General features: G+C 44.9%; 1 protein-coding gene across 1 annotated transcript in view; it reads right to left on the reverse strand.

Moving 5' to 3' along the window:
• Positions 1-24,541, reverse strand: part of LOC142802944 (neprilysin-like) — a 45,634-nt gene that overhangs the window by 11,378 nt on the left and 9,715 nt on the right. The window contains exons 3-8 of the mRNA XM_075888028.1: positions 22,173-22,206; positions 18,510-18,730; positions 15,255-15,539; positions 11,144-11,281; positions 5,137-5,316; positions 658-817 (exon numbers count right to left, since the gene is read on the reverse strand). Coding sequence (XP_075744143.1) covers positions 658-817; positions 5,137-5,316; positions 11,144-11,281; positions 15,255-15,539; positions 18,510-18,730; positions 22,173-22,206 — 1,018 coding nt within the window. The remainder of the gene's footprint in view (positions 1-657; positions 818-5,136; positions 5,317-11,143; positions 11,282-15,254; positions 15,540-18,509; positions 18,731-22,172; positions 22,207-24,541) is intronic.

Here is a 24,541-nt window from a genome sequence, read left to right on the forward strand (position 1 = left end):
GATGCCGGAGAGTGTGGGGAAGAGGTTTGGCTTGCGAACGCTACGCGGAGGAGCGGCAAGGGTTTCGAGCTCGTCTCCTCTCACCCTCGTCTCGCGCCGCTTCAAAAAACCTGTTTTCTCCGCTCGTAATGAACCGATTCGAAAAAATTTTGTGGCAAAACGTTCCTCATCGAACACCCAACAACTTCCACTGTCTAACTAAAATTCGGTATGGGGCCGGGTGAGTGGCCCTTTAAAAAGGACGCGTGGCTTGAATGGGGCATCTCGCAAGAAAATGCTTTCTTCTGAATTTTTCTTTTTTTCTTTTCTGTCTTTTTTCCTCTTTCCTTGCCCTCTGATTTGAGATTGTATAAAGCTGAGCACCAACAAACTGTACCTTTAATCCTGTTAAAGGCCAGACTGTAGGCCGAAACGTCGAAATAACCACGTTGTGACCACTCATGGAGGATCTACTGGACTATATGCAACGCTACGGCCAGTCAACCACCATGCCTGCCTATATATATATATATATATATATATATATATATATATATATATATATATATATATATATATATATATATATATATATATATATATATATATATATATATATATATATATATATATATATATATATATATATACAGAAAAATGACAAAAAATGGCGCTCACATTCTTTCTCGTACTTCATAATCTTCCCTGCAAGTAGCTCATCTCGAGGGCTGGTGACACCGTATAGACGAAGCAGCTGGATGTAGACGCCCGACCTATGCTCCTTTGAAACCGTGCCGCGCCAGAACCACCAAGCTGTGTCTGCTTGGCTGTAGCCGAGCTGCATAAAAATTTGGTAACATGAAGCTCTGAATAGTTCTATACTTTCATTCACTTTTTCATTTGCTGTACTTGGAACTTTATATTTTTTATTTCATAAATATAAGGAAACCAGGGGTAACCTGAAATGAAAAGGCCACGTAGCACCCTTGAACAGAAGACACCTGCTCTTGAAATACAACACCCTTATTTTTAAATGTGCCTTTTTTTTACATAGTGCGATCCCTTTTGTGCATCTGTGTGTGTAATTGCAGTGTATTGTGCTCTAATATATTGTCACGGAATCTTGACCTGGACCAATGGAGCAGACTGCGGGTCGAATAATAAATTGTTTATTTGGGTGAACTCGTGCCCGGTAAACGGAAAGTTGGATTACAGTAGCAGTCTAGCACTCATAGCGCCAAACAGAGCGCCGGCCGTCTATCGATTGACAAGCGACAAAGCGTGTGCGCATTTATACACTTGCCATCAAACTTTCTAGCGTTATCGCTTGCGGTGACGTCGGTTTCAGAATAATCTGAACTGTTCACGAAGTGGGTCCAATCTCAAGAAAATGATCTACTATAGTCCTGAAGGTTCTCGATCATTGTAGGCGTGGTTTGTGCTAGGGATTTCGTACAGCGTAGCGGGGTGTCAAATAATTTGAGGAAGGACCATGGTAATATGAAGCAAATTGTTTACAAGCTAACGCTGAACATTGATATCTGGTTGGCAGCCATATATAAATTACCAACATTCTTCAGACTCTAGCAGCCACTAAAAGCCACTGAACATTGTGTTAATCATTTTGAGAACTTCATCGTCTGTGATGAACTTATGGGGCAAAATGTCGTGTATTCATGGAGCCCTAAATAACCAGCCATCTAAAATTGACCTTCTACCTAGGAATGCCAAGGCATCTTACCGTAGGAAAAAACTGGCAGAGCCCACGTACAGTGGGAATCGATGTTATGCGAAGCACGAATGAGAAAGGCTGATATGTCATTTAAAAATCAGCACAACGTTACGAGGTGGAGGTAGATGATAACGTAAATGACTTCCGTGTCACGATAATCATGTTTGGAAGTGTCATTTACCTTCGTCATCTTTTCACGTCACGTGATACTAAATTTAGTATGTGTAGAGTTAGCGAAACGACCGCGAGTACGCTTGCAGCGTGGTATGTATCTTTTTACATAACACGCGCATCAGAATTATTAAGTTTGCACCAGCCATATACTTTCGTCATCCATTGACATTACTTAACACCGAACTTTGTGTATGTGGAGCTATACAAAACGGCCGCGAGCGCATCGTGAAGGGCCCAATATACTCCAATCTAACATTGACGCAAGTGCACGCTAGGCACAGCGACGCTACGTTAGCAAAACGCGAGCATGTTATGGTCGGAAACCAGGCGCGACCAGCGTCCGTCTGCGCAGCCCGACGGCAACCGGCACGATATGCGACATGCTGCATTTCGCACCGATGTGTTATGCATACAACAATGCATGTTCCTTTTATGGTGACGCAGAGATGCCGGACTCGCTGAAACGCGCATGCGTCAAAATATCGCAGCGCTGTGCGCGACTACGAGTATATGGCAGGACCGGCGCCTAGCGTGGCAGTGGTGGTGTGACACGACAAAATGAACGCGGGCGAGCACGCCCAACGCGTCACGTCGAAATGTATTGGCGCCTTGACTATTACATGTAGTCATGTTCTCACATGACACGCTTCTCATGATTATTATCTTTGCACCAGTCACATACCCTCGTCATCCAATGGCGTCACCTCGCGTAATACCAAATTTGGCATGTGTTAGGCTGGTGAAACGGCCGCGAGCGCATCATCAATGTAGCATGTGGTCATTTTGTTACATGACACGCATGTCGTGATTATCTGGTTTGGATGTGTCATATACCTATGTCGTCCGTTCGCGGCGCGTAATACAAAGTTCGGTACACGTGAAGCTATAGCGAAACAGCCGCGAGCACATCATGAGCGTAGCATGTAGTCACGTTGTTACATGACACGCATCCCAATTTTATCATGTTTGCACCAGTATCATAATTTCGTCGTCCATTCACGTCCCGTGATACCAAATTTGATATAAGTGACGCTAGCGAAATGGCCGCAAGCGCATCATGAGCGTGGCATCCAGTGATGGTGTTACACGACACGCATCTCATGATTATCATGTTATGGTTTCTCGCTTGTGTTCACCATGCAATCATGCCATGCCATACCAGTTTTGCAACATGCCATTGTGAACGAAACCACCGCAAGAGCTGCAGGACTACGAAATGTAAATCATGAAATTCATGACATTCGTGTCATGATTTTCGTGTTATGAATATTTAAGTATTTTCTCTAAAGAGTCTTGTTATGCCATACCAAGTTTGGTATTGATACCAATATCTAAACGGCCAGGATAGCTAAAAGTTATAGGTGGCTAGATATATAGATAGATAGATAGATAGATAGATAGATAGATAGATAGATATATAGATATATAGATAGATAGATAGATAGATAGATAGATAGATAGATAGATAGATAGATAGATAATAGGTAGATAGATAGATAGATAGATAGATAGATAGATAGATAGATAGATAGATAGATAGATAGATAGATAGATAGATAGATAGATAGTTAGAGAGATAGATAGATAGATAGATAGTTATGCTCAAAGTCGCTGATGTTCGCTAAAAATGCTTCGCATTTCAAATTCAGATTACTCAGCAGCAGTAGCGACAAAGCATCCGCAGCGATTGCGGCGTGCTTTCTTCGGCTTCTAGTGGGTGTGAGTGACTTTAGCATAATTAAACGAGCGCTATGAGTGACATAGATGGAATGGACATTGACTGGTGTGGCACCTATATACTACTGGAGATTCGGTGCGTTTTACACGAGTCCTTGTAGGCATATCTTTGCACATAAACTGTTTTTGTTTTGTCTAACTATTGCGGCTCGCTCTCACGCCCAACCCGGTGCCTAATGTAACTAGAAAAGAAACGACTGTGCAGTCGCCTATCAAATTTCTTCTACACCACAGAAATACCTTTATCAGGCAGCGTCGCTTCATTGCGACAGCAATTCAATTGAAACCCTTGACTCACTTTTGCTGTCGACATCGTCTTCACCATGGGGTTTCCGTGTGATGTCTTAACCCATAACACTGCCTCGCGCGGTTTATGTTTTAATCGCTAATAAATGTGAAGGCATGCTAGGAACTACGACTCAACCAGAGAAGAACGACTCTGGCTGTCTTCTGTCGCACGGAAACTCCATGAAGGGAAACGGGTCTTGCGGACGTGGAGCTGCATCTTGGCGGTTAAGGGCTCTAGATCATACCAAGATGGTTACTGTTCTTTGAGGCTGCCGTACTTCAAGCTGCCAAATTTTTGACTGAGCTAATCACTTCTAAAGATATCAATATTGTGCGGATTCTTCGTAAGTGAATCTCTTTTCAACGCCGCTGCCTTGTGCGCACTAGGCGTGAATGTTGTTCTTTCTATCAAAGTGAAGCTGTTTTGTATTACCTTAATGAGGGAGCATCAAGAGCCTTGCAAACACACGTAGAGGCTGTGAAACAAAAATACGAACGCGTATGCTGAGCCCCAAGGCTTATCACGGTGAAACTCAGTTTTTTGCCGATACACAACACTATTTAATAAATGAAAACCTAGCCTAACTTTTCGAAGGGTTCGTACGAGTGTTAACAAACAAAACAATGGTCTTCGAGTACATTGATTGTTTTTATGATGCAAGCACTCTTCAGATAGAAAATAAACTTGAACAGTGTGGTATCTGCTGCCTCAGCTGTTTGCATTTATTTTGAAGCGCTTGCTGTCCAATTAATGATAAAAAAAGCACAGCATATCCACGGAGTGAACGATGATAAGTGAGGCGTAGCTTCGAAGCGTTTCCTCGATAAACCACGAATCATCGCTTGGTCTCGCCTGTCTTTCCATACGTCCAGGCATCCGTCCGTCTCTATATCTAGTGAACAGTTTGAATATCATCATCTCGCGTCTTTCGATGTTGTATTCATATTATACATGTACCGCCATCCAGATGACACTCAAGGATAAAACGAGAGGTGGCTGTTACATAAAATAGACGCACCGCCCTCGCTTTAAAGAGATTCACCCCTAAAATGCCCCTAGAGTCGTTTCTGATGCAACTAAGGACTCTTCTAGCATCTTTCTCTTGTCACCATGGTCAGAGCGTAATGGTCAGGTTCGCTGCTCCAATTTTTTTTCACTCGCACCAACACATCCTCAGTTATACTTTGTCAGGAGATAAAAATGAAAGAATCAAAAGGTTACTCACATGTGCTGCTGGCATTTTGCCGACGAAAAAGATGGGATGAAACGTGATCGAGAAGATGACCTCCAGCCCGAAGTCCAGGTTGCAGCGCACAATCATATCTACTGCATCGACTGTTGACAACCTTGTGTCATTGCAGAGGTCCAGATTCAGTGAAATCATCCACTCCACGAGATCTTCCGTCTGAAATATACGCTTGTTGTCGAAAGTGCAAAGCTATTCGCGACGTCGTACACGCGTGCTCTTCCTTGAACGAGAAAGCAAAAACGTCGCAAGTTTCGCAGGGAATGAAGTTCTTTGTTTGCTAACACTTTTCTGGTATTGACACTGGTGCATAAATACGTTTTCACCTTTGAACAACAATAGAGGGACCGCGACGGATTGTAATCAGATAATTATCTATGTATGCCTCAAAACTACACGTATTCAAGAAATAACAAAGCCAAGGCGATTAACGGCACTATGTCGCAACATGCAAGTAATTGCGCGTATATACACCTTTTTTCAGCAGTGACTGCGTAATAGTTTCTCAACAGCTGCTTCCCACAGCACATAAACCAGCTAGAGCATGTGTGTTACTCAGTTTTTACGCTAACTACTTTGCTGCTACAGTCGGTTCTCCGCTTATCGAGATCAATGCGTTATTCTGTGAGAAAGGAAATCTACAATGCAGCTATGATCTAAATCATTTCAACAGAGTGTTCAACTAAAATCACGCATTTATATACAATTTAAAATTTCTTGCATAGTTTGAAAAGCCTCTGCCAGAGAATGACGCATACAGTCTCACACGGTGTGGAAAAGGTGAGCGCGGACGTATTTGATCACTTTTCATTGTATTGTAAAATACTGCATCACCATAAAAACAGTGTCAAGTCCATTAAAAGGAATCTTGAAAGACACTTTTGCACAGTTTTGCCGAAATTATTTAAAAACTGTAGTATCAATAAACAAAGGGATTTATATTGAAAGTGTCACTTTTCTATGGTCTATAACGTCATGCTGCTTCTGTCACACCGGTCCCGTTAATTAGGGAGGTGATCGCCGGGCTAATTCCAAGGGCCGAAGTATGGGCCCCCCGAACCGCACCACGAAAGCGTGGACAATTTAGAAGTGGTCCTTTTTGGCGCGCCAGCGGACGCCGGCTGTGGCCCAAAGAACAAGTCAGAGCCGAGAGTTGATAAACAAAACAAATATTATATTCTCAAAAATGGCAGATCGAAAACAATACACAAGAATGCACACTCCACAATAGTTACATACAATACGTCACCAATCAAACAACGTACTACACAGTACAATCAGCCACACTCAAAACAACGGACACAGACAACAATACGCACTACAATGCAGTCGCATGCATTGAACAACCAAGACACTTAAAGACAAAAGAGATAGAAAACCTATTCAGTCCAAAGTTCTTGGAACCAAAGTCTAGATGATACTCTTCCGAGAATCACTCAAAGTCCAGCGTTGTTGTCGTTCCGCAGCTCTCGAAGTTTTTCTTCCAGGAAACCTCGCCGAAGTTTCTCTGCCAGGAAACCTCCAGTCTTCAATAAGCCACTCTCCAAGCTTCAAACTTCTTCGCCCGAACACGTCGGCCTCACACACGCAGCTGTTGCCTCGCGTCTTCGCTCGATAGCGGTAAACACACGCTCTTGCCTGTAGCTCGAGCCTTCACCCCTCAGGTGGAAATCCTCTTCATCTCCTGCTTCGTCCCTACGGACAAAACCTTCGCCGACTACACGGCGGGATCCTTTCACGCTCTGGCGCTACTTCCGTCTTCTCCTGCTCTCTCGTCTCGGCCGCTCGATTAAATACCTTCCGCGCCACATTCTAGAAGGTTCTCGTCATTTCTTCGGCGCGATACGCAGCGAAGGCTGGGAAGCGGGCGAGACGGTTGGAATGCCCTCCGCGGCCGATGACTCAACTGGATATGACCACGCCCCTTTCGTTCTAGAACTTTCGCGGGCTATCTCGGCCGCCGATGTGGGGCGAGGAGGTTCGTCGGCGAAGCCACGCTTCCGAGGGGAGAGCGAGCGCCCCGGGGAGCCTTTAGATGTTTGTTTTCTTTTTCTTTTGACCTCGCGGTGCCACTCCGGCGTTTCGTCGCGACAATTTTTCGGCGCGCCCAATTTTAGCGCTCGTTCTGTGACAGCTTCATAATGCACTGCTAATGACACACCATCTGTTACTTCAGGAACGAAATAGTAGATCATGAAGTTTACTACAGTATACCATATAAACTGATGGGACTAGGATGAACAATTCATAGAACCTAGAAATTAAGACAATTCAGTAATTGTGATGGCAAACAATTGTCAGCTTATATGAAGAAAGACTTGCAGCTATCATGATTCAATCCAACATCGCGCAAGTGCAAACCTTTGGGGTCAAAATACAGGTGCTGCAGGGTGCGAAATGGCTTTTGTACTCTCCCTTGCTCAATACAAAGTAGGCACTGCGACAACAGAACGTGCTGAGCTGTCAGCACATTGATGTCTGTCGATATAGCCCGTGCGTGAGCACTCGTGGCCAGTCCTGAGCCCTCCACTCGGCCTTTCTCATAATCGTATGGTGATTTTGTAACGTTAAACGCCACGCACCAATAAAGCGCTCATGACCACGCCATTGTGAACAACAAAGTTCACAGTCCGGCTCCCGCTATGAAGCAAGTTGTTGCGGGAAATCCGTCACGGCAAGTAAAGCCCCTAATATATGAGAAAGTATCCACTCTCCTCCATATCCTCTCCAAAGTGTCCAACTCTCCTATCCTAAGTGTCCACACCTAATCTATATCCTCTACCGAACAGCCACCGTGCGGGCACCGGCACTTTAACCCAGCTGGTGCCACTTTCCTATTAAGAATGATATGTCACGCTGATAACACGCGCGATGCTCGTCGATGCCCAACAGGTGAGAGGAGGAGAGGAGTATGCGTGGTGTGGCGGCTGGGTTAACAGAATGGCGGTACTCTCCTAAAAATATCCAGGGACTTTAACGGGAAGTGTACCAGAGCGCTATCAAGTGAGCACCACGCGAAGCGGAAGTTGCATGTCATCCGGCACTGAAGTCGTGACAAAGCCGGCAAGCGGGGGGGGGGGGGGCGTCCGAGCGCATACGAGGCGAGCGCGCCGGGCCGGGACTGACGTAACACATCTTTCAGGCACTACATGAGACAACCATGAGTCAAACGATAAGTCGACAACAGTATATGTGCGAAGAACTTCCGAAAACCGCTAGGCTAACTCTATTAAAAGCCTCGCAATGGTTCCTAACAGTGCGCTTGATCAGTGTTACTGTGTATATTTGATGTTGATTTTCTGACTTATGCAACGTAGCGCTATGCTTATGTACTGCGTGTTCATGAAACGTCACTTTTCTATCTAAATAATGGTGAAGCAGTCCTTTCTCTTATCTAGTGTCTATGTGTGCCTTTGAGCTTCCAGTGCTCTGCTCCAAATAACCATCATGGTGGTAAATTGTAGCCTTTCTGTGATAATGGTTGTAATAATACACAGTACTAGGCTGGGGTGTCAGCCATCTTCTTTATTTCTAACCTCTTCTTCCTCCTCGTCTCCCGCCAACCCTGCCTCATGTCCACGTACACTCCCCCTCTTTGAAGACTCATCCCTCCTGGGGTGATACTTGAAAACGTTTCCAATGGTCGCAAACTCCAGCACACCAGCATCGTTGGTGTAACCCAGCCTTTTGAGAACGCCATGTTGCACTGCGATCTGCACCACGCGATAAGGTCCCATGTACACCTGCTTTGTGCCGGGGAGGCCTTTTCTGACAAGCATCAGGTCGTTCAGTTGTATCTGAGGTATCCGCGTGTTGTGGCGACGGTCATAGTTCATCCTCATACTTTCCCGGTATCGCTGGTAGGCTTCCGAATGTTTTCGTTTTTCGCACAATTGCAGGCGGTCTGCAATGCAAAGTTCTTGATCAGCAGGAAGCACTGGTACCTTTCCGAAAGCTGCAAAATATGGACTACAGCCGATGCTCGCAGTGTGCGACCGATTGTGATGAGCTACAGCTGCCTCCAAGCAGCACTTCCATCCACCCTGAAAACCTGGATACATTGAAATGAACTGCTTCAAATCCCGAATGATTCTTTCAGCCATGCCATTTCCTGCAGGATGGTACGGAGCGCAGCGTTGCAATACAACTCCTCGTTCCTTCGCCCAATCTTGCAAACGCTCACTGAGAAACGCTGGCCCATTGTCTGATATTACTATTTTTGTATTCTTGAACATCTCTCGACTCAAAAGAGCGATCACATTATTTGCGTCTTCCCTTCCCGGCTGTGCAGCCACTATTCTTGTGCACTGGTCTACTGCCACTAGAAAAGACTGCGTTCTTCTTACTCCTGCGGCCTTCTTCTTGAGCTCTGCGAAATCCAGATGAATGACTTCAAATAGTACGTCGGAATGTTGAGGCAAAACCATCTCGTCTGTTCTCTGAAGGTACTTGGCTTTGTGAACTTGACATTGATGACAAGACTGAGCATACCGTTGAACGTCCTTTTTCAAGTGTTTCCACTGGAAACGCTGACGAATCTTGTAATATGTCCTCCAAAAGCCATCATGTCCACCTGAGTGCGGGGAGTCGTGATACAGCTCCAAAATTCGAGGCACCATTGTTTCTGGGACTGTGAACTTTCCGTTATGGAACTTAAGTTCTTCAGTTCCCTCCCACAACAATGTTGCATTGACAAAGGATATGGATGTTGTAGTAGGTCTCCAGCTTGCAAGCGGGAGTCGTTCCTCAGCTGGTGTGGCCCCGGTATTCCTTGCAGCAGGTGTCATGGGTTGACGCTGGGTTCCTAGGTTCTGGAAGTACAGGTTTCGCATTCCCTGCAGAAGTTCTTCGACCGTCTTGGGTCCTCGCATTTGTATTTGCTTCTGGAGGTCCGGACTTAAACCATGAATGATAAGCGGAACCACAGACGTCTCAGGCAAAGAGGAGTCCGCCAACTGTAGCAAGCGCCTTTTCTCATAAAAATAGCTGAGTGCAGATCCAGACCTGTATTTGAACGTGACTGCTTTGTCCCATAGCAACCCCTTGTTCTCGCTGAAGGAGCTCAGAAAGCTTGCTTTCCACTCTGTCCATGGTTTGTTGCTGTGAGCGTTGAGACGCCATTCGTACCAACTCTTTGCTATGCCCGATAGGAATAGTCGCATGTTTTTCACTTAATCTTCGTCGCTGTACCAGTAGTTTTCATTGCATGCATACTCGTAAAACGTGAGCCAGGACTCGGGACTACTGGACTCTCCGTCAAACATGTCTGGCTTCATTTGTTCGTGACTCGGTCTGCTTAATTTTTCTGTCGCGTTTACAAGCAAGCGCAATAAATCATTTTGCTGCCTATTTTGTTCTTGGTGCAGTTCAAGAAACTTGTTGATCAGCTCGACGGAACTGTTGGGCGAAGCAGCGGTAGCAGGCTTCGCGTCGTTTCTAACTGGAGTCAGCACGAAATTCTCATAATCCTGAAGTTTCATGTTGATCCTCATAGTTCTTTTAGCAAGTAAATAGTCTGGAGTGAGCTTCATTTTAGTGCTTATATAGGAAACAAATGCGTCAGTGCTTACTGCTTCCGGAAGAGCTAGTTCCTCTTCATCTTGAGGCGTTGCGGTCAAGATCCGGATGCCACCGCGTTGATTTGCTCCAATGATGAAGTCCACCTACATCTTGAATGTCCGCACAGAAAGTATACACGGCTGCGCCAATTTGTAATAATACACAGTACTAGGCTGGGGTGTCAGCCATCTTCTTTATTTCTAACCTCTTCTTCCTCCTCGTTTCCCGCCAAACCTGCCTCACGTCCACGTACAATGGTATTGTACATCTTATATATTCTGTATATCGCCCGTATATATATTTTTGTATGTTCTGATTTTTTTTATTCCTGAACAGTTTTCATCGGTATTGACACTGGTGTGCTCCGTAAGCGAGTTATACAGCTATAAAAGTATTCTTTACATTATAGGATACATGCAGTACGTACCTCGGTCCGGTTTGTTGCCTGCATAGATACGCAGCTTTTGAACAATGCAGCCACTTTTTGCCATGAAGTTTGATTTGTGGATGGTATATCAGTTTTGTATATGCTTGCCACGATGCTAACTTCAATGGCAAGCTGAGTCTGCGAAGGAAAAGATGAGGTAGTTAGCAGAATTATGGAGTTTCGTGATCACTTCGGTAACCCGTAGGAGGAGACTAGTACCTGGCTACTTGTCATCCCCGTAGATGTGTTAAAAGTAGTTTACAGCACCCATTTGCACAACTCACTGCAGAATTGCGGTGCACAATATTTCAAAGTGGAGGTCTTTTTCAAACTACTGCGTCTTTTAAAGCAGTAAAAACTTTAGTATTGACAATAAAATACGAAAAGATGATGTCATGCAGTATGTAAGAAAAAAGACAGTTTCGCCGTAAGAATGAAACTGAATGCGATTACAACAGAGAAGATTCTTAAAAGAGCAGAAGCATACGACAAGTGATATGAAATATAATAACGAAACTTGCTAAGTAAGCAGGTTTGCTGGGACATGGTCTGACTTGCATGAAAAAAAAAACACTCGGTGACAGTGACAAACCGTGTAAACAACATGAATGTGCGCGACAAGTTGCGCACGTGGTTAGAGTAGATAGGTTGCAAAGCCTAAGATAGTTTGCACGTAAGAGAAAATTACCCGGAAAAGGAGTAACGGCGCCCAATAGGCGCCCGCGATGAACGGATAGACCGTTGAGGAGCAACTACAGAGGGAAGGATGCCGCGTGCAAACCACTTAGTCTCCAAACACGCTGAAAAGGAATGAAACGCCCGGGAAATGCGGACAGTGCCAAAAGCGTTGCCAACATCACTACTCGTACTCCTCCTCTCCTGGCGCAGTCTTCCCCAGTAAAAATTTTGCTAGCGACGGTTCGCGTTGCGTCGTGCTCGGAGTGCTCGACCACGGCCGCCTGGATTCGACAATCTAGAAATTACGACGTGGTGCTTGTGTGTACGCTTGGATGAGCGTGTGCTGCTGCTTTTACGTTTCGCCACACCCGTGAAGTCTGGAGCAGGTCTCAACACTTCACCACGCCACGCTGTATATCTTTGGCTTCAAGACAGTGACGACCAACACACGAAAGCAACAGTTGGGAAAGCCAACATGGCGTCCGAAAAGACAGCAGGCCTATCGGATACATTACTTCAGTCCGAATCAGGGCAGAAATCAGTGCTGTATTATTACGCAAGTAGGTGATTACTCTTTATTGTATTCTACTTGTCAAGTGTGCGATACGGATTGCGCTTGCCGGAAACGGGCTCGGTCGTCTTCTATATCGCGCGCACGAAATGCACCGCGAAGGTCAGCTTGGGCGCCTGCCGTTCGCCTGTGCTTTGCGACAGTCTGGAACTTGGCTGCCATTGCCGTCGGCCTCTCGTGCGCTCGCTCATCGAGTGCTCACCTGTCTTCGCCGCCGCGATGAGCTCCGGGCTCTCGATATATTGGGCTGAGACCTTATCGCTGTGTTGGGAGTCATCAAAAACGCGTCGCGGGATCTCGTAACGAGCTTGGTTTTATTACGTCGCGCGCTGTAAGTGCACCTGCCTGGGCTGGCAGGGCTTTCGCTAGCGCCGGAATTCAGCGAAAATTGATCGCCATTAAAGTTGACTCTCCAGTCAGTCGGTCGCAAGCAGCTCGGCGCCATCAGTTGGCCGCCACGGTGGACTCGCGTCTTCGCGATGAACTCGCTCGAGTTTGGGGAAAAGGGCCGCATTACCATGGATTTCTTCGGCGCTAGCTCCAAACCAGCTCGGCGCTGTTCGTGGCGGCAGCCAAGCGTGCGCTCACTCTCCTGTTCGAAGTTCACTGGCGGCAGACACTCCGCGTGCAGCACCGTATTTTATTCGATTGGAGTATATTTCATTCGACTGGAGTATTTGAGTGGATAAACCATTCGTCCGGTGAGGTGCAACTGCTGTGAGGACTAACGATTACGCGGTAAGGTGTAGATGCGGGGATTAACAGTTGCCCTATAACGTGCAAGTGTGAGGACTAAACGTTAGTCATTTGCGGTGAATTTTGGGACTAACGGTTCCTCACTAAGGTGTATATGTGAGGGCTAAATGTTAGTCCCATAAGCTCGTTTTTGGGGACTAACTGCTAAACCTAGTGCGGTTAGTCTTCAAAGAGAATAGTGGCTGTGGCATCTCCATTAGTCCTAAAAAGGACGAACCACTCGCCCTTTTAACACCCTTTTTTCCTTAGAATGTAGCGTACGACACCTGGTCAGCCACCGTACTGCTCCTCCACTACGGTGGCTGTGAAATATGTCATGCCACGGAACGCTGCCGACATGCAGGAGAGAACTTATCGCAGAGTCACCACGCCCTTCAATGTGACCGAATACAATGCGAACGTTCTTGGTTTATGCGTGAGACGTACAAGAAGTAGCATTTGGCGGGCCACCATTTTGCTGCGGCTGCCAGAACAGAAGAAAGGCAGCCGCCTCATTTTGTGGAGATAAGGAGCAGCGCCAAGACGCCCTGCTGTTTCCATGTGCTGGGCGCTGCATGGCTGAAATTTCTCTACGGAGCACCGCTGTCCTCCGGGTCTACGCAGAGATGCCACACGTTGCGTCTTCGTGCCGCGGTAAAAGCCACAATGCTGATGTTCCGCCGATTACGGACGTCGGACCATCAGACTGCGCGTCACTGGCTGATGAACCGCCGACGCTCAAATCAGCACAAGATGTCCAGGCAATGCCCCTCTGAAGCACCTAGACCACGACTGCCATTCGAAAAAGCATGGGCGGTTGGCCCGAGCGGCGAGATGACAGACTCGTTTCACCCCGCTCAAGCAAGATTCCCCGGAGGAGGCAGCACCGCTGGGACCATACACGTGTTCGGTGTGTGTATTTGTGTATGTGTATGTTTGGGGCGGTACCGGCATACAGACACTCGTGTGTGCTGCGGGACATCTTATTGTAGAGTGCCAAGTGGACCTATTTCCAGATCTAGAGATCTGGTGAGATGACACTATTTATTCAGCCCTCGCGGGCTGCTTAGGGTGGTTCACAGAGCTTGTTCGAGAGACAGCCTTTTTAAATGTATAGCTTCCAATGTAGAGCTTCCGGGCAGGCAGCCCGTGCCATGTAAATAATGTAAATAAATCCTCTCTTCGAAGTTCAACCTCCTTCTGCCTCGACATCTTTATCTCGGATCTCCGGTGCCGCGAACCCCGGTCGCAACAAAGGAGAACCCTCACGCCTGCCTCTTAGGAATGCAACTTTCGGTCGGGACAGCACAAGCGAGCGCAAACATTTGTCCTGGCACTTGATTGAATTCGTACTCAACTGCAAGATATCATCGTATGGGAATGAAATCGCATTCTGCAATGAGAAAACAACTTTGTGAAAGAAGGACTGGAAACCACACTTTGCAGTTTTCACTTCGCAGATTACTTTCAATAGAAGGCTCACGAGACCACGAGTAGCCACGCCGTCGGCGCTTAGCCCCACCTCGTGATGAAATAGTGAACAGGCATTTGTGACGCTGAAGCACCTGAAGTGGTATTGTCAAGAAATAGCTGGCCTTTCGCACAGGTGAGCCCACCTACAATCGTGGCTCAATTATCTAAGGCATGTTGTCATGAAGTGAAACGTCGGTTGTTCGACATCGTGGTCACGTACCTAGCCTACATTTTCTTGACATATTTTCTCTCTATTTTATATACTCGTACACATTTTTACATACAAGGAATCTCACAGAGAATACGACGGTATGTATGCCCTTCGAATGCTCTCATTGACCTGGCTCTCTCCGCCAATTCGCTCGACGTAACGCAGGATTGATGCAACGAGAGCAAAATTTTATTCTAAAAGAAGTTGAATCTTGGAAAACGCAACGTTTTAACTTTATTCTAAATAAGATGCCATTTGTATTGAAGTTCAGTTATTATTTATTATTCGTCTATGTTACATTCTTCACACTTCACATTTTCCTTTGGGCAATCTAGTAGTCTGCAGCTATGTGTCTAACCTTTGTCTTTCGTTTGAAATGTGCTGTTTTAACAAAACTCGCTAAAGTGAGAGAAAGGACTACTTCGGTTTTCGATGTTACCTACTTCGATGTACTGGTTGGTTCCCCTGAAGCTGCCACACACATAGCGGTAAAAGTCCTGGCATGGGTCTACGGTAGAGTCCAGCTTTGCTCGGAGCCACTGTGACTCAATGTGACACTGGGTGGTTGTGCACACGGAATCTAGGATAACCTCCGTTTGTGTAGGTACTATAGCAGGCACCCTTGAAGCGGGTTGCTCGGTCTTGGTGACTCCTGTGGACGGTGGTAAGCTTTGGACCCGCACCGATACCTCCGGAACTCGTAAAAACCTGATCGTTGCATCCTCGTGCTGAAGAAATGCAAAACACACGTGGAAACAGTTGTCATGTGTACATAATCATAACTAGTAATAACGATCTGGCGTCATGTCACTATAAACCATGTTGGGCTGCAATGCTCCAGTAATTTCGAACATTTTGTGTTCTTTAGGTAGCACCGATGTCACACTGTATACGGTTGATGAACATTTCACACCTATCAAAAGGCGACCGCCACAGGAAAAGGAGCTGTGACCTCGGGGTGAACAGGGGAGTGCGTTAACTACTGTCATAGTGTGGCAAAAGAGACAGGATAGCTTGCCCGCATGATTTCCTCTGCTATGTAGCTGGCCGCACACACACGCTATTAACAGAATAATTTTGTTGAAGAAGACTTATTCATTGCATGTTTGTATTTTCTGTTTCAGCAAATCAGTGATTGAATGATTTTGAATTATTTTTTTCCCACGAGGAATAATGAAAACTTTCATGTGTTACAAAGATTGTTCTTGCGTTGTCTGACTGAATGAATTTTTGTTGACTACAATAATAGTCGCAAGATAATCTCTCACCGTAGGACGACTACCAAATTACGGTGCTACAACTGGAAGATTAGAGAAACTCCATTCCCCTGCTTTTGATGTTTAGCAAATTGTTGCCAGTATAGAGAAGTATTACCCTTTGCAAAGGCCTTCAATTGTGTATAAAATGTTAAACTACTTCTAGAACCTCAACATAATCAGAGACTGGCTAATGCGGGGCTGATTATGCTGCTCCTTATCTCACCGTCAACAGTTTGTTCAGCCAGGACCCAGCACACTAGAATTTTTCCTGGACCAAGCTTCCGGGCCCACACATCAGGCTTCTTTGTTTTGCGCCTTGTCGTGTTTATTTTGCTTTTAAATATTATAATTTAACAGTCATAATATAACATGAAGTTATTTCCAGATGACTGCGTTTTTATAAGAAGTACTATGCCAGCAAAATTAAAGTTGTCTGACAGCTGTTTGAATAGTCTGCCACTGTCCGATAGTTGTCTGAATTAAAGTTGCTTTGATGGCACAATGCTTTTATGAGATGGCAAGAGGCTGTCAACTTGCACGTGTCTATACATCATATGAATTGTGGCGGGAAGGTGTGATGTTTTTTTGCCCTACTGTATAATGGCGTTATAATAGTATGCATATTATATTTTATAATTAATTCTGGTGTAATTATTTATTGTAAACTAGCTTTTTCATAACGCTCTTGCATTTAAATCACTAGTATCTCTTCTCGCCATTTCTGGGTAAGTGTAACCTGCCAATCTACTGTGGCGCATACCCGCATACCATGGCACATGCTATACCGGTGCCTGTACCACGCCTCTTGAGGAATAAGTTTGATGACGTACACGATGGCATTTTCAAATTATACTTGTCATGAAAGGACAGTCATACTCATGCAACCCTGCCACTCTCCTAGACCGATTTCGCTGCACACCAAGTAATAGAAGCTATCAGGAGAGCATCCACACGTAGGCGGCTAGATAGGTACGTAAATACAAGCACACAAAACACATCAAGTTCACTGAAACTCTCCTCATTTATAAGGGGTTATGAAAACATAACTGTGTTTATATTGCTGCTACTGAAAAACACGTGAAACCACGATCACTCGTTATGTTGTCATCAAATGGCCATGGTGCATCAATAGAGCATGCGCATTGTCAATACAGTAAAAGCCATTTTAGCCTGACCAAGCTTTGATACAACAGATGGGACACCGACATTGTATTCTAAGGGGCACGAAGCAAATTTGTCAAGTTTACACTCTCCGTGACTTGACATTCGGATAAGGCCCGGAAGTTTGCGAACAAGCCAAGACAAACCAGTCAAGAAATGATGTGCGTGGCTATCTGAAAAATATAGGCGCTCGGATAACGCACTGACACAGTAGTTAAGAGCTTCAATGAACTTGCATTCTGAACCGCATCAAAGCTCTTTATCCTCTAAATCAGTACCATATTCAACTACATGGTACATAAATAAAAACACAGAATATATTGCAAAAACAGGAGATATGCATATACGCTTATTGTCTTTTTTAAAGGAGCAGGTTTACGGCAGAAATTTCAGCGGAGTTTTATTGATTGATATGTGGGGTTTAACGTCTCAAAACCACCATATGATTATGAGAGATGCTGTAGTGGAGGGCTCCGGAAATTTCGACAACCTGGGGTTCCTTACCGTGCCCTCAAATCTGAGCACGCGGGCCTACAACATTGCTGCCTCCATCGGAAATGCAGCCACTGCAGCCGGCATTCGATCCTACGACCTGCGGGTCAACAGCCAAGTACCTGAGCCACTAGACCACCGCAGCGAGGCAGCGACGTTTGCCCACAAACAAGGCTATTTTAATAGATGATCTACATGAACTCAATAGGCGACTTGAGTTCAGGTAAATAACCTGTGTCTCTTACACAATACAAAATTCGTGCATCGTTAAGGTCGAATGCTTTTGTTTTTTTTTCTGTTAAGGCGCGCCCTACAGTGAAAACAAATTTTCGTAATTTTATTTCAAAAATCTTTACCAGTTTGTAGATATCCCGCTGAACATGAATCAATTAGCGAATGCTAGTATTACCAGTATAACACCATATAAGGCAATTGGGTAATACCATGTGAAGATAGATTAAGATGCTTATGCGTACGAAAAACATATAGAGAAAGGGAGGGGGTCACTTATACGCTATGCTAAAACCTTTCATTTAAATGCATGTGTCAATTTGTTTACAGTTTGCCTATCACAGCAAGCGTGTTTAGAACTCGGTGAGAAATTTCGGTCACTTTGACACCGTTTCCTAGATAAGACTCGGAAGATACGCAAACGCAATAATGCAGTCACAATAAAGTCTAAGTGGTGTCCAAAACCATCTGATATCGCCTTTGGCCGTCAAGTTCTATACATTTCAGGAATGTTCAAATGAAAGAACCCACCCATATAATAAAGAAAACACTCACTGTAGAGGTACTCCTTATTCTCTCACTCACGTCTTCAGATTTCTCATTGTACAGTATGAACAGGGCGAGAACGATGCAACAACTCATCAGCGTCAGTAAGCACAACGAGCAGAAAACGGTCGTTCTCAACCAGTCATCTTCGTCCTGCGGGACCGCCATATCATCACCAAAGTCTTGCATGCTTAGTGGTCTGTTCTTCATCACGGGTGGCTTTAGCTTCTCTGTAAGTAACGCAAAAAACAAAATGAGCGTTTTAGTTGAGTCATTTTATATTTCTGAAACGAAAGTGTACAAGATGAGCAAACATTATGGTGAATGACACAGCTAAGAGTTTGTATCGTGGGTGAGATAACACTCTGTTGCTTTGGCAGGTTGAAATAAACGCGAGTGAGGTGCAGCGTTATGCTCAGTATACTCCATTTGTGGCTTTTTGGTATCTTATTAGGAATAGATATGGTGAGTGGCACATTCACAGTTAACATGGAACTTTTCTATATAAATGCCAAGCATTTCTTAGCATACTTCAGCACCTTTGAGCGTATCTATCTATCTATCTATCTATCTATCTATCTATCTATCTATCTATCTATCTATCTATCTATCTATCTATCTATCTATCTATCTATCTATCTATCTATCTATCTATCTATCTATCTATCTATCTATCTATCTATCTATCTATCTATCTATCTATCTATCTATCTATCTATCTATCTATCTATCTATCTATCTATCTATCTATCTAGTGGCCTACGACTTTTAGCTCTCCTGGCCGTTTCGATAATGGTACAAATACCAAACTTGGTATGACATAACATGACTGTATGAAGAACATATTTGACTTGTCATAACTTGAAAACTATGACAAGTCTTTCATGAATGTCATGATATACATGTAATGGTCTTGCTGCTCTTGTGGTGTGTTCGCATGACAAGTTGCAAAACTGGCATGGTATGACATGATTGCATGGTAAATACAAGTGACAGACCCTAACATGAAAATAACAACTTGCGTGTCGTGTAACAACATGACTACATGCCACATTCATCATGCGCTTTCAGCCATTTCGCTTGCGTGACATGTACCAAATTTGTTATTTCGGTACGTGAATGGATGACGAAGGTACCTGACTGGTGCAGACATAATAATTATGAGATGCGCATCATTTAACAAAATGATTATATGCTACGCTCATGATGTGCTGGTGGCCGTTTCGCTAGCTTCACTTATACCTCATTACACTTATTATACTTCACTTATTACGGGACGTGAATGGATGATGAAGGTATGATACTGGTGCAAACATGATAAATATGAGATGCGTGTCATGTAAAAACGTAAATACAAGCTACGCTCATGATGCTCTCGCAGCCGTTTCGCTAGCTTCTCATGTATCAAACTCGGTATTACGTGACCTGAACTGACGACATATGCAAATCACACATTCAAATATGATAATCCCAACATCTGTGTCATGTAAAAACATGGCTATTTGCCACACTGATGAGGCACTTGTTCGCTAGCTTCAAAAAATCCAAATTGGTATTACTTGACGCCAATGAATGACGAAGGTATGTGATTGGCGCAAACATAATAATCATGAGATGCGTGTCATGTGAGAACAAGACTACATGCCAGAGTCAAGGCGCCAATACGTTTGACGTTCCGTGGTGCGCATGCTCGCCGGCGTTCCTTTCGTCACGTGAAGCTGGCGTTGCCACGCCAGGCGCCGGTCCTGCCTTATACTGGCAGGCGCGCGCCGGGCTGCGTTGCATTGACGCATGCGCGTTCCAGCATGTCCGGCGTCCCTCCGTCACAAAAAGAGATGACTTAGTTTTGTCTGGGTCATGCATCGGCGCGAAATGCAGCTTGTTGCATTTCGCGCCAGTTGTCGTCCGGCTGCGCCTACGGACGCTGGTTGTGCCTGGCGTCAGACTATAGAGTGCTCGCGTTTTGCTAACGTAACGTGACTGTTCTCAGCGTGCGGGCGCGTCAACGCTACATCGGAGTATATTGGGCCCTTCATGATGCACTCACGGCCGTTTGCTAGCTTCACATGTAACAAATGTGTTTTACGAGACGTCAATGGATGACAAAATATATGACTGGTGCAAACATAATAACCCTAACACATGTGTCATTTAAGAACATGAGAACATACGACACTCATAGCGTGGTATGTTTATTCTGTAATTTATTTTCTGCAGAAGTTAACCAGGTTATCGTTTCATAGAGCCGAATTGACCGCATCAAGTTTGTAAAACTTTTCATTGGTCGGTGTAGTCTAAGTACCAAAACGAAGGACTGTCATTGTGCACTGACCGTGAAGTGTTCATCTTCTGGTTGAGAATGTAGAACAAAGTTTTCTTTTTGTTTCTTGTTACTGAAGCTGTTATGTTGCAAGCAACGACAGCGTCGTTTTTAAACAATCTTTTGATTGGTGATTCGATTGAGCGTTTAATTGATTGATATGTGGGGTTTAACGTCCCAAAACCACTATATGATAATGAGAGACGCCATAGTGGAGGGCTCCGGAAATTTAGACCACCTGGGGTTCTTTAACGTTTAACGTGGGTTTAAATCTGAGCACACGGGCCTACAACATTTCCGCCTCCATCGGAAATGCAGCCGCCGCAGCGGGGATTCGAACCCGCGCTCTGCGGGTCAGCAGCCGAGTACCTTAGCCACTAGACCACCGCGGCGGGGCAATTGAGCGTTTAACGTTATCGCACATTGAGGAAGCGTAATATGTAGCAAAATTTGGCTCGAGCAATACTTTCTCTAACATTACGTGACCCAGTGCGACGAGCACACAAGGCAGTAGGCTCTAGAATAAAATTTCTGGTTACTGCGGTGAAACGCTGAACTCACGCATATGCAGACTCTATGGTGAAAAGGCACAAATATAGCGATATTCTTAACGGCGTGTACAAGCACTGGATAGCAAATTTTAAAGTGTCGCGTGGTAAAACTACACTACAATAGTTGCAAAACGAAATCACACAGTGCATCGCTGTGATGCTGCGGCTACGATGCTCGGCTTGTAAATTCAGTAGAGAAGAGAAAAAAGAAAACTTGAAGCCATTCAATGAGTTTAGAAGCAGAGAGTACTGAAGCAGCATTTACTTCTCAACGATACCGAAGATGTGAGATCTGTAACGCTGTTTGATAGTTCGAAGCCCACTATGCCACCTATTATTATGGCAGCATATCCTGATAACTTTGGAAAAATCTGGTACTCGAATAAATAAGGTCACCGCACTCTAAACGACACAATAAATACACTGACTGCCCATAAACGGCCTCACTTTACACTTCATTGCATGGTGCACGTAGTCTGATTGTACCGTAAAAATGTCGTTTTTTTAACTTGAATGCATGCAAACAAACGAGCCACCGTCAGTACTTTGTACCAAAACTTCTTCACGCACTACCGAAACTTCTTACATGCAGGCTCCATTGTTGTTACCCTTAGTTTAAGATTGGCCATGACATTCACAGAAAATTGACCAAGCGAAACTGAGATGTTCATAAGCAACAAACACGCCTTCTCAATTTTCTTATTGCGAACGTTCTTTATAAAAAGGGTTCCTACTAACAGATACACATTTGGAACCCGCTCATAAAAGTTCTGTACTTAAAGCAGTGGCATTCGATCTTACCGGCTGGCTTTATCAGAGCAGCATCACTGTGTGTCTGCAAAAAAAATGTAAACACAAGTTCAGACCAAAACAAGAGCGCTGAGAAACTTAGGTGTAAATTTGCACCTAAACTACCTCCCGCGTACAATATCTAGGGTTTTGTGTCCCAAAACGGACATGCTTATAATAAACGGCGTAGTGAAGGGATCTGCAAATTTTGACCATCAGATGTTCTTTAACGCACACTAACATCGCACAGTACACAGGACTCTATCAATTTGTCTCCGCCGAAATGCGACGACCACGGCCTGGATTAAGCGAGCGAGCTCCGCGTCCGCATCCCAGCACCAAGGCCACCGTTCCACAGCGGCAGACAGCTTCTCGCGTATAAATAGCTCCTTCAGAATATAGGCGTAGTCTGACAAAGCTCATAATTCAGTACTGCGCTCACTGTCAGTGGTGTTGTAAAACCCAGGCAGGCGACTGAGAGAACGACGTGGCAGCGCGTGCCTGGAAGGCACGCAGCAGGAGATGATGATGATGATGAGCCTTCAGCTTTGCTGGCACTCGCCCACAAAGAGGGATCGGCCAAGAACCGGGCGGCAGGATCATGAAGTTAGTTAGTTTTGAGTCAGGCATTCACGTAGTCTCGTAGCCATAAACAATACTAACACTAGACTAACAAGGTAATCTTTTTGTTGCCATTATGTACGCAAACACGGCAGAGTAAACCTCCCTGTGGCTATAACCTAATGTAATCCCTCCGAAGGATAAAATTACTTGCACGTTTATTTTTAAACCTAGTTGCTTAATTGGTTAGACCAGGTATATTTTCCTTTGAAAAGATTATTGTTGACAGGATAAAAAGGAATGATCTACTGATTCTGACTCCTTGCAAAAAAGACATAACGGAGATGCTGTGAGTCCAGCTTTATGTAGGTAATAAGTCAGGTTCAAAATTCTCCATCGTAATCTGGTGATTGTAATTTATAACCAACTGTGAAGCTGCTCACGCTAAGGTTTACACTGATAATGATAGTAAGGGTTCCTCGACATTGCTAATGACCCGTGCCCACTATGGAGATGGATCCCAAACGTTGTCGCGCAACGAATAAGCAGGGCACGAGCACCGTGCAGCACCTGTCGTCGCGCAATCGCGGTGTTGATCTCACAATTTGACAAGTATCCTGAAAAACTTGTCATCGTGATCTGTGTGGTCAGACCAAATGGTGCCAGCCGAGCGAGCTTTTGCGATGGCAACACTTTGTAGAATATGCAGCTTTGGCGACCTTTAAAAAGTCTTCACGCAAACTTAAGACCGTTGTCAACGCACAGTCGGTTATTATCTTTTCGCACTTGTCCACATCTATTGTACGCGATTGGAACATAACACGCCAGTGCAAGTGTACAAACGCATGAAGGCGTGTTTATAGGCTTACGTGCTTGGCACAAGGGCTAGCGCCGGTTTCTTGAAGACCCGCTACATCCTGCCCAACGAAATCACTTCCCGTGTGTAGTTAGACACAGTCCTTCGCGTGCGTCGTTGGCTGCTCTCTTTGAAGCCCGTGTAGCATGGACTCCCAAGCACGAGCAGCTCTCGGGAGCAAAATATCATAAGCCTTCTTCCCGACGCAAAGGATAGTGGGTCAGCATAAAGGATTAGAAAAGCAAGTTACGTTGAAAAATGCGTGATTTCAGCAAGAGTCATCACAACAGTGGGTGCGCTGGCGCATGTCGGCTGCGGCTGCATAGTCCGACTCAATGCGCCAGCGCATGGAATTTACGTTTAGGCCACCCTGACATTTAATGTGTGCGCCCTTGATGATTTCAGTCCTGAGCTGTTAGTGTAATGTTGGCTGACATTGCTAAGATGTAAGCTAACTCTTCTTTTTGAAATTGCATAGCTTGATTACACACATATTTGTTGAAACCGGCTGGTTCAGCGACATCTACTTTCGTTCTTTGCAAAACAAACGGCAAAAAATCTAGCTACGATGTTCCCAAAAGAGCGATATAGAGAATAAAGGGTTTATTATTTTAGCTTGGTGAGTAGGATCCTTAGTCCAGGATTTAATTGGCGCGGACCGTAGTCCTCACACGTTTATGGGAGGCTTCTTCGGTCTTCGGATCCCAGCTGCACAGAGATGGCTCTCAACCTTCCAAGTTTGGTTGTGTCTTGAGTCGCAAAAGCTGGATTGTGTGACCATTTCCATACCATAAGGTACAGGGTGGCTGTTTTATTGTCCCAGTACGTGAACTATGGTGCGTGTGTCGACATCTATATTAGACAGTGTATATTGATTGGAGTTGGACGGGGTCGGTAGGCAACGCCACGCTACTTGCGATTTTTCGCTGACACTTGGGACTGGGGGTGGAAGTTTCTGTTCGTT

This window comes from Rhipicephalus microplus, chromosome 3 (assembly GCF_043290135.1).
Source record: "Rhipicephalus microplus isolate Deutch F79 chromosome 3, USDA_Rmic, whole genome shotgun sequence".
NCBI classification, from domain to species: Eukaryota; Metazoa; Arthropoda; class Arachnida; order Ixodida; family Ixodidae; genus Rhipicephalus; species Rhipicephalus microplus.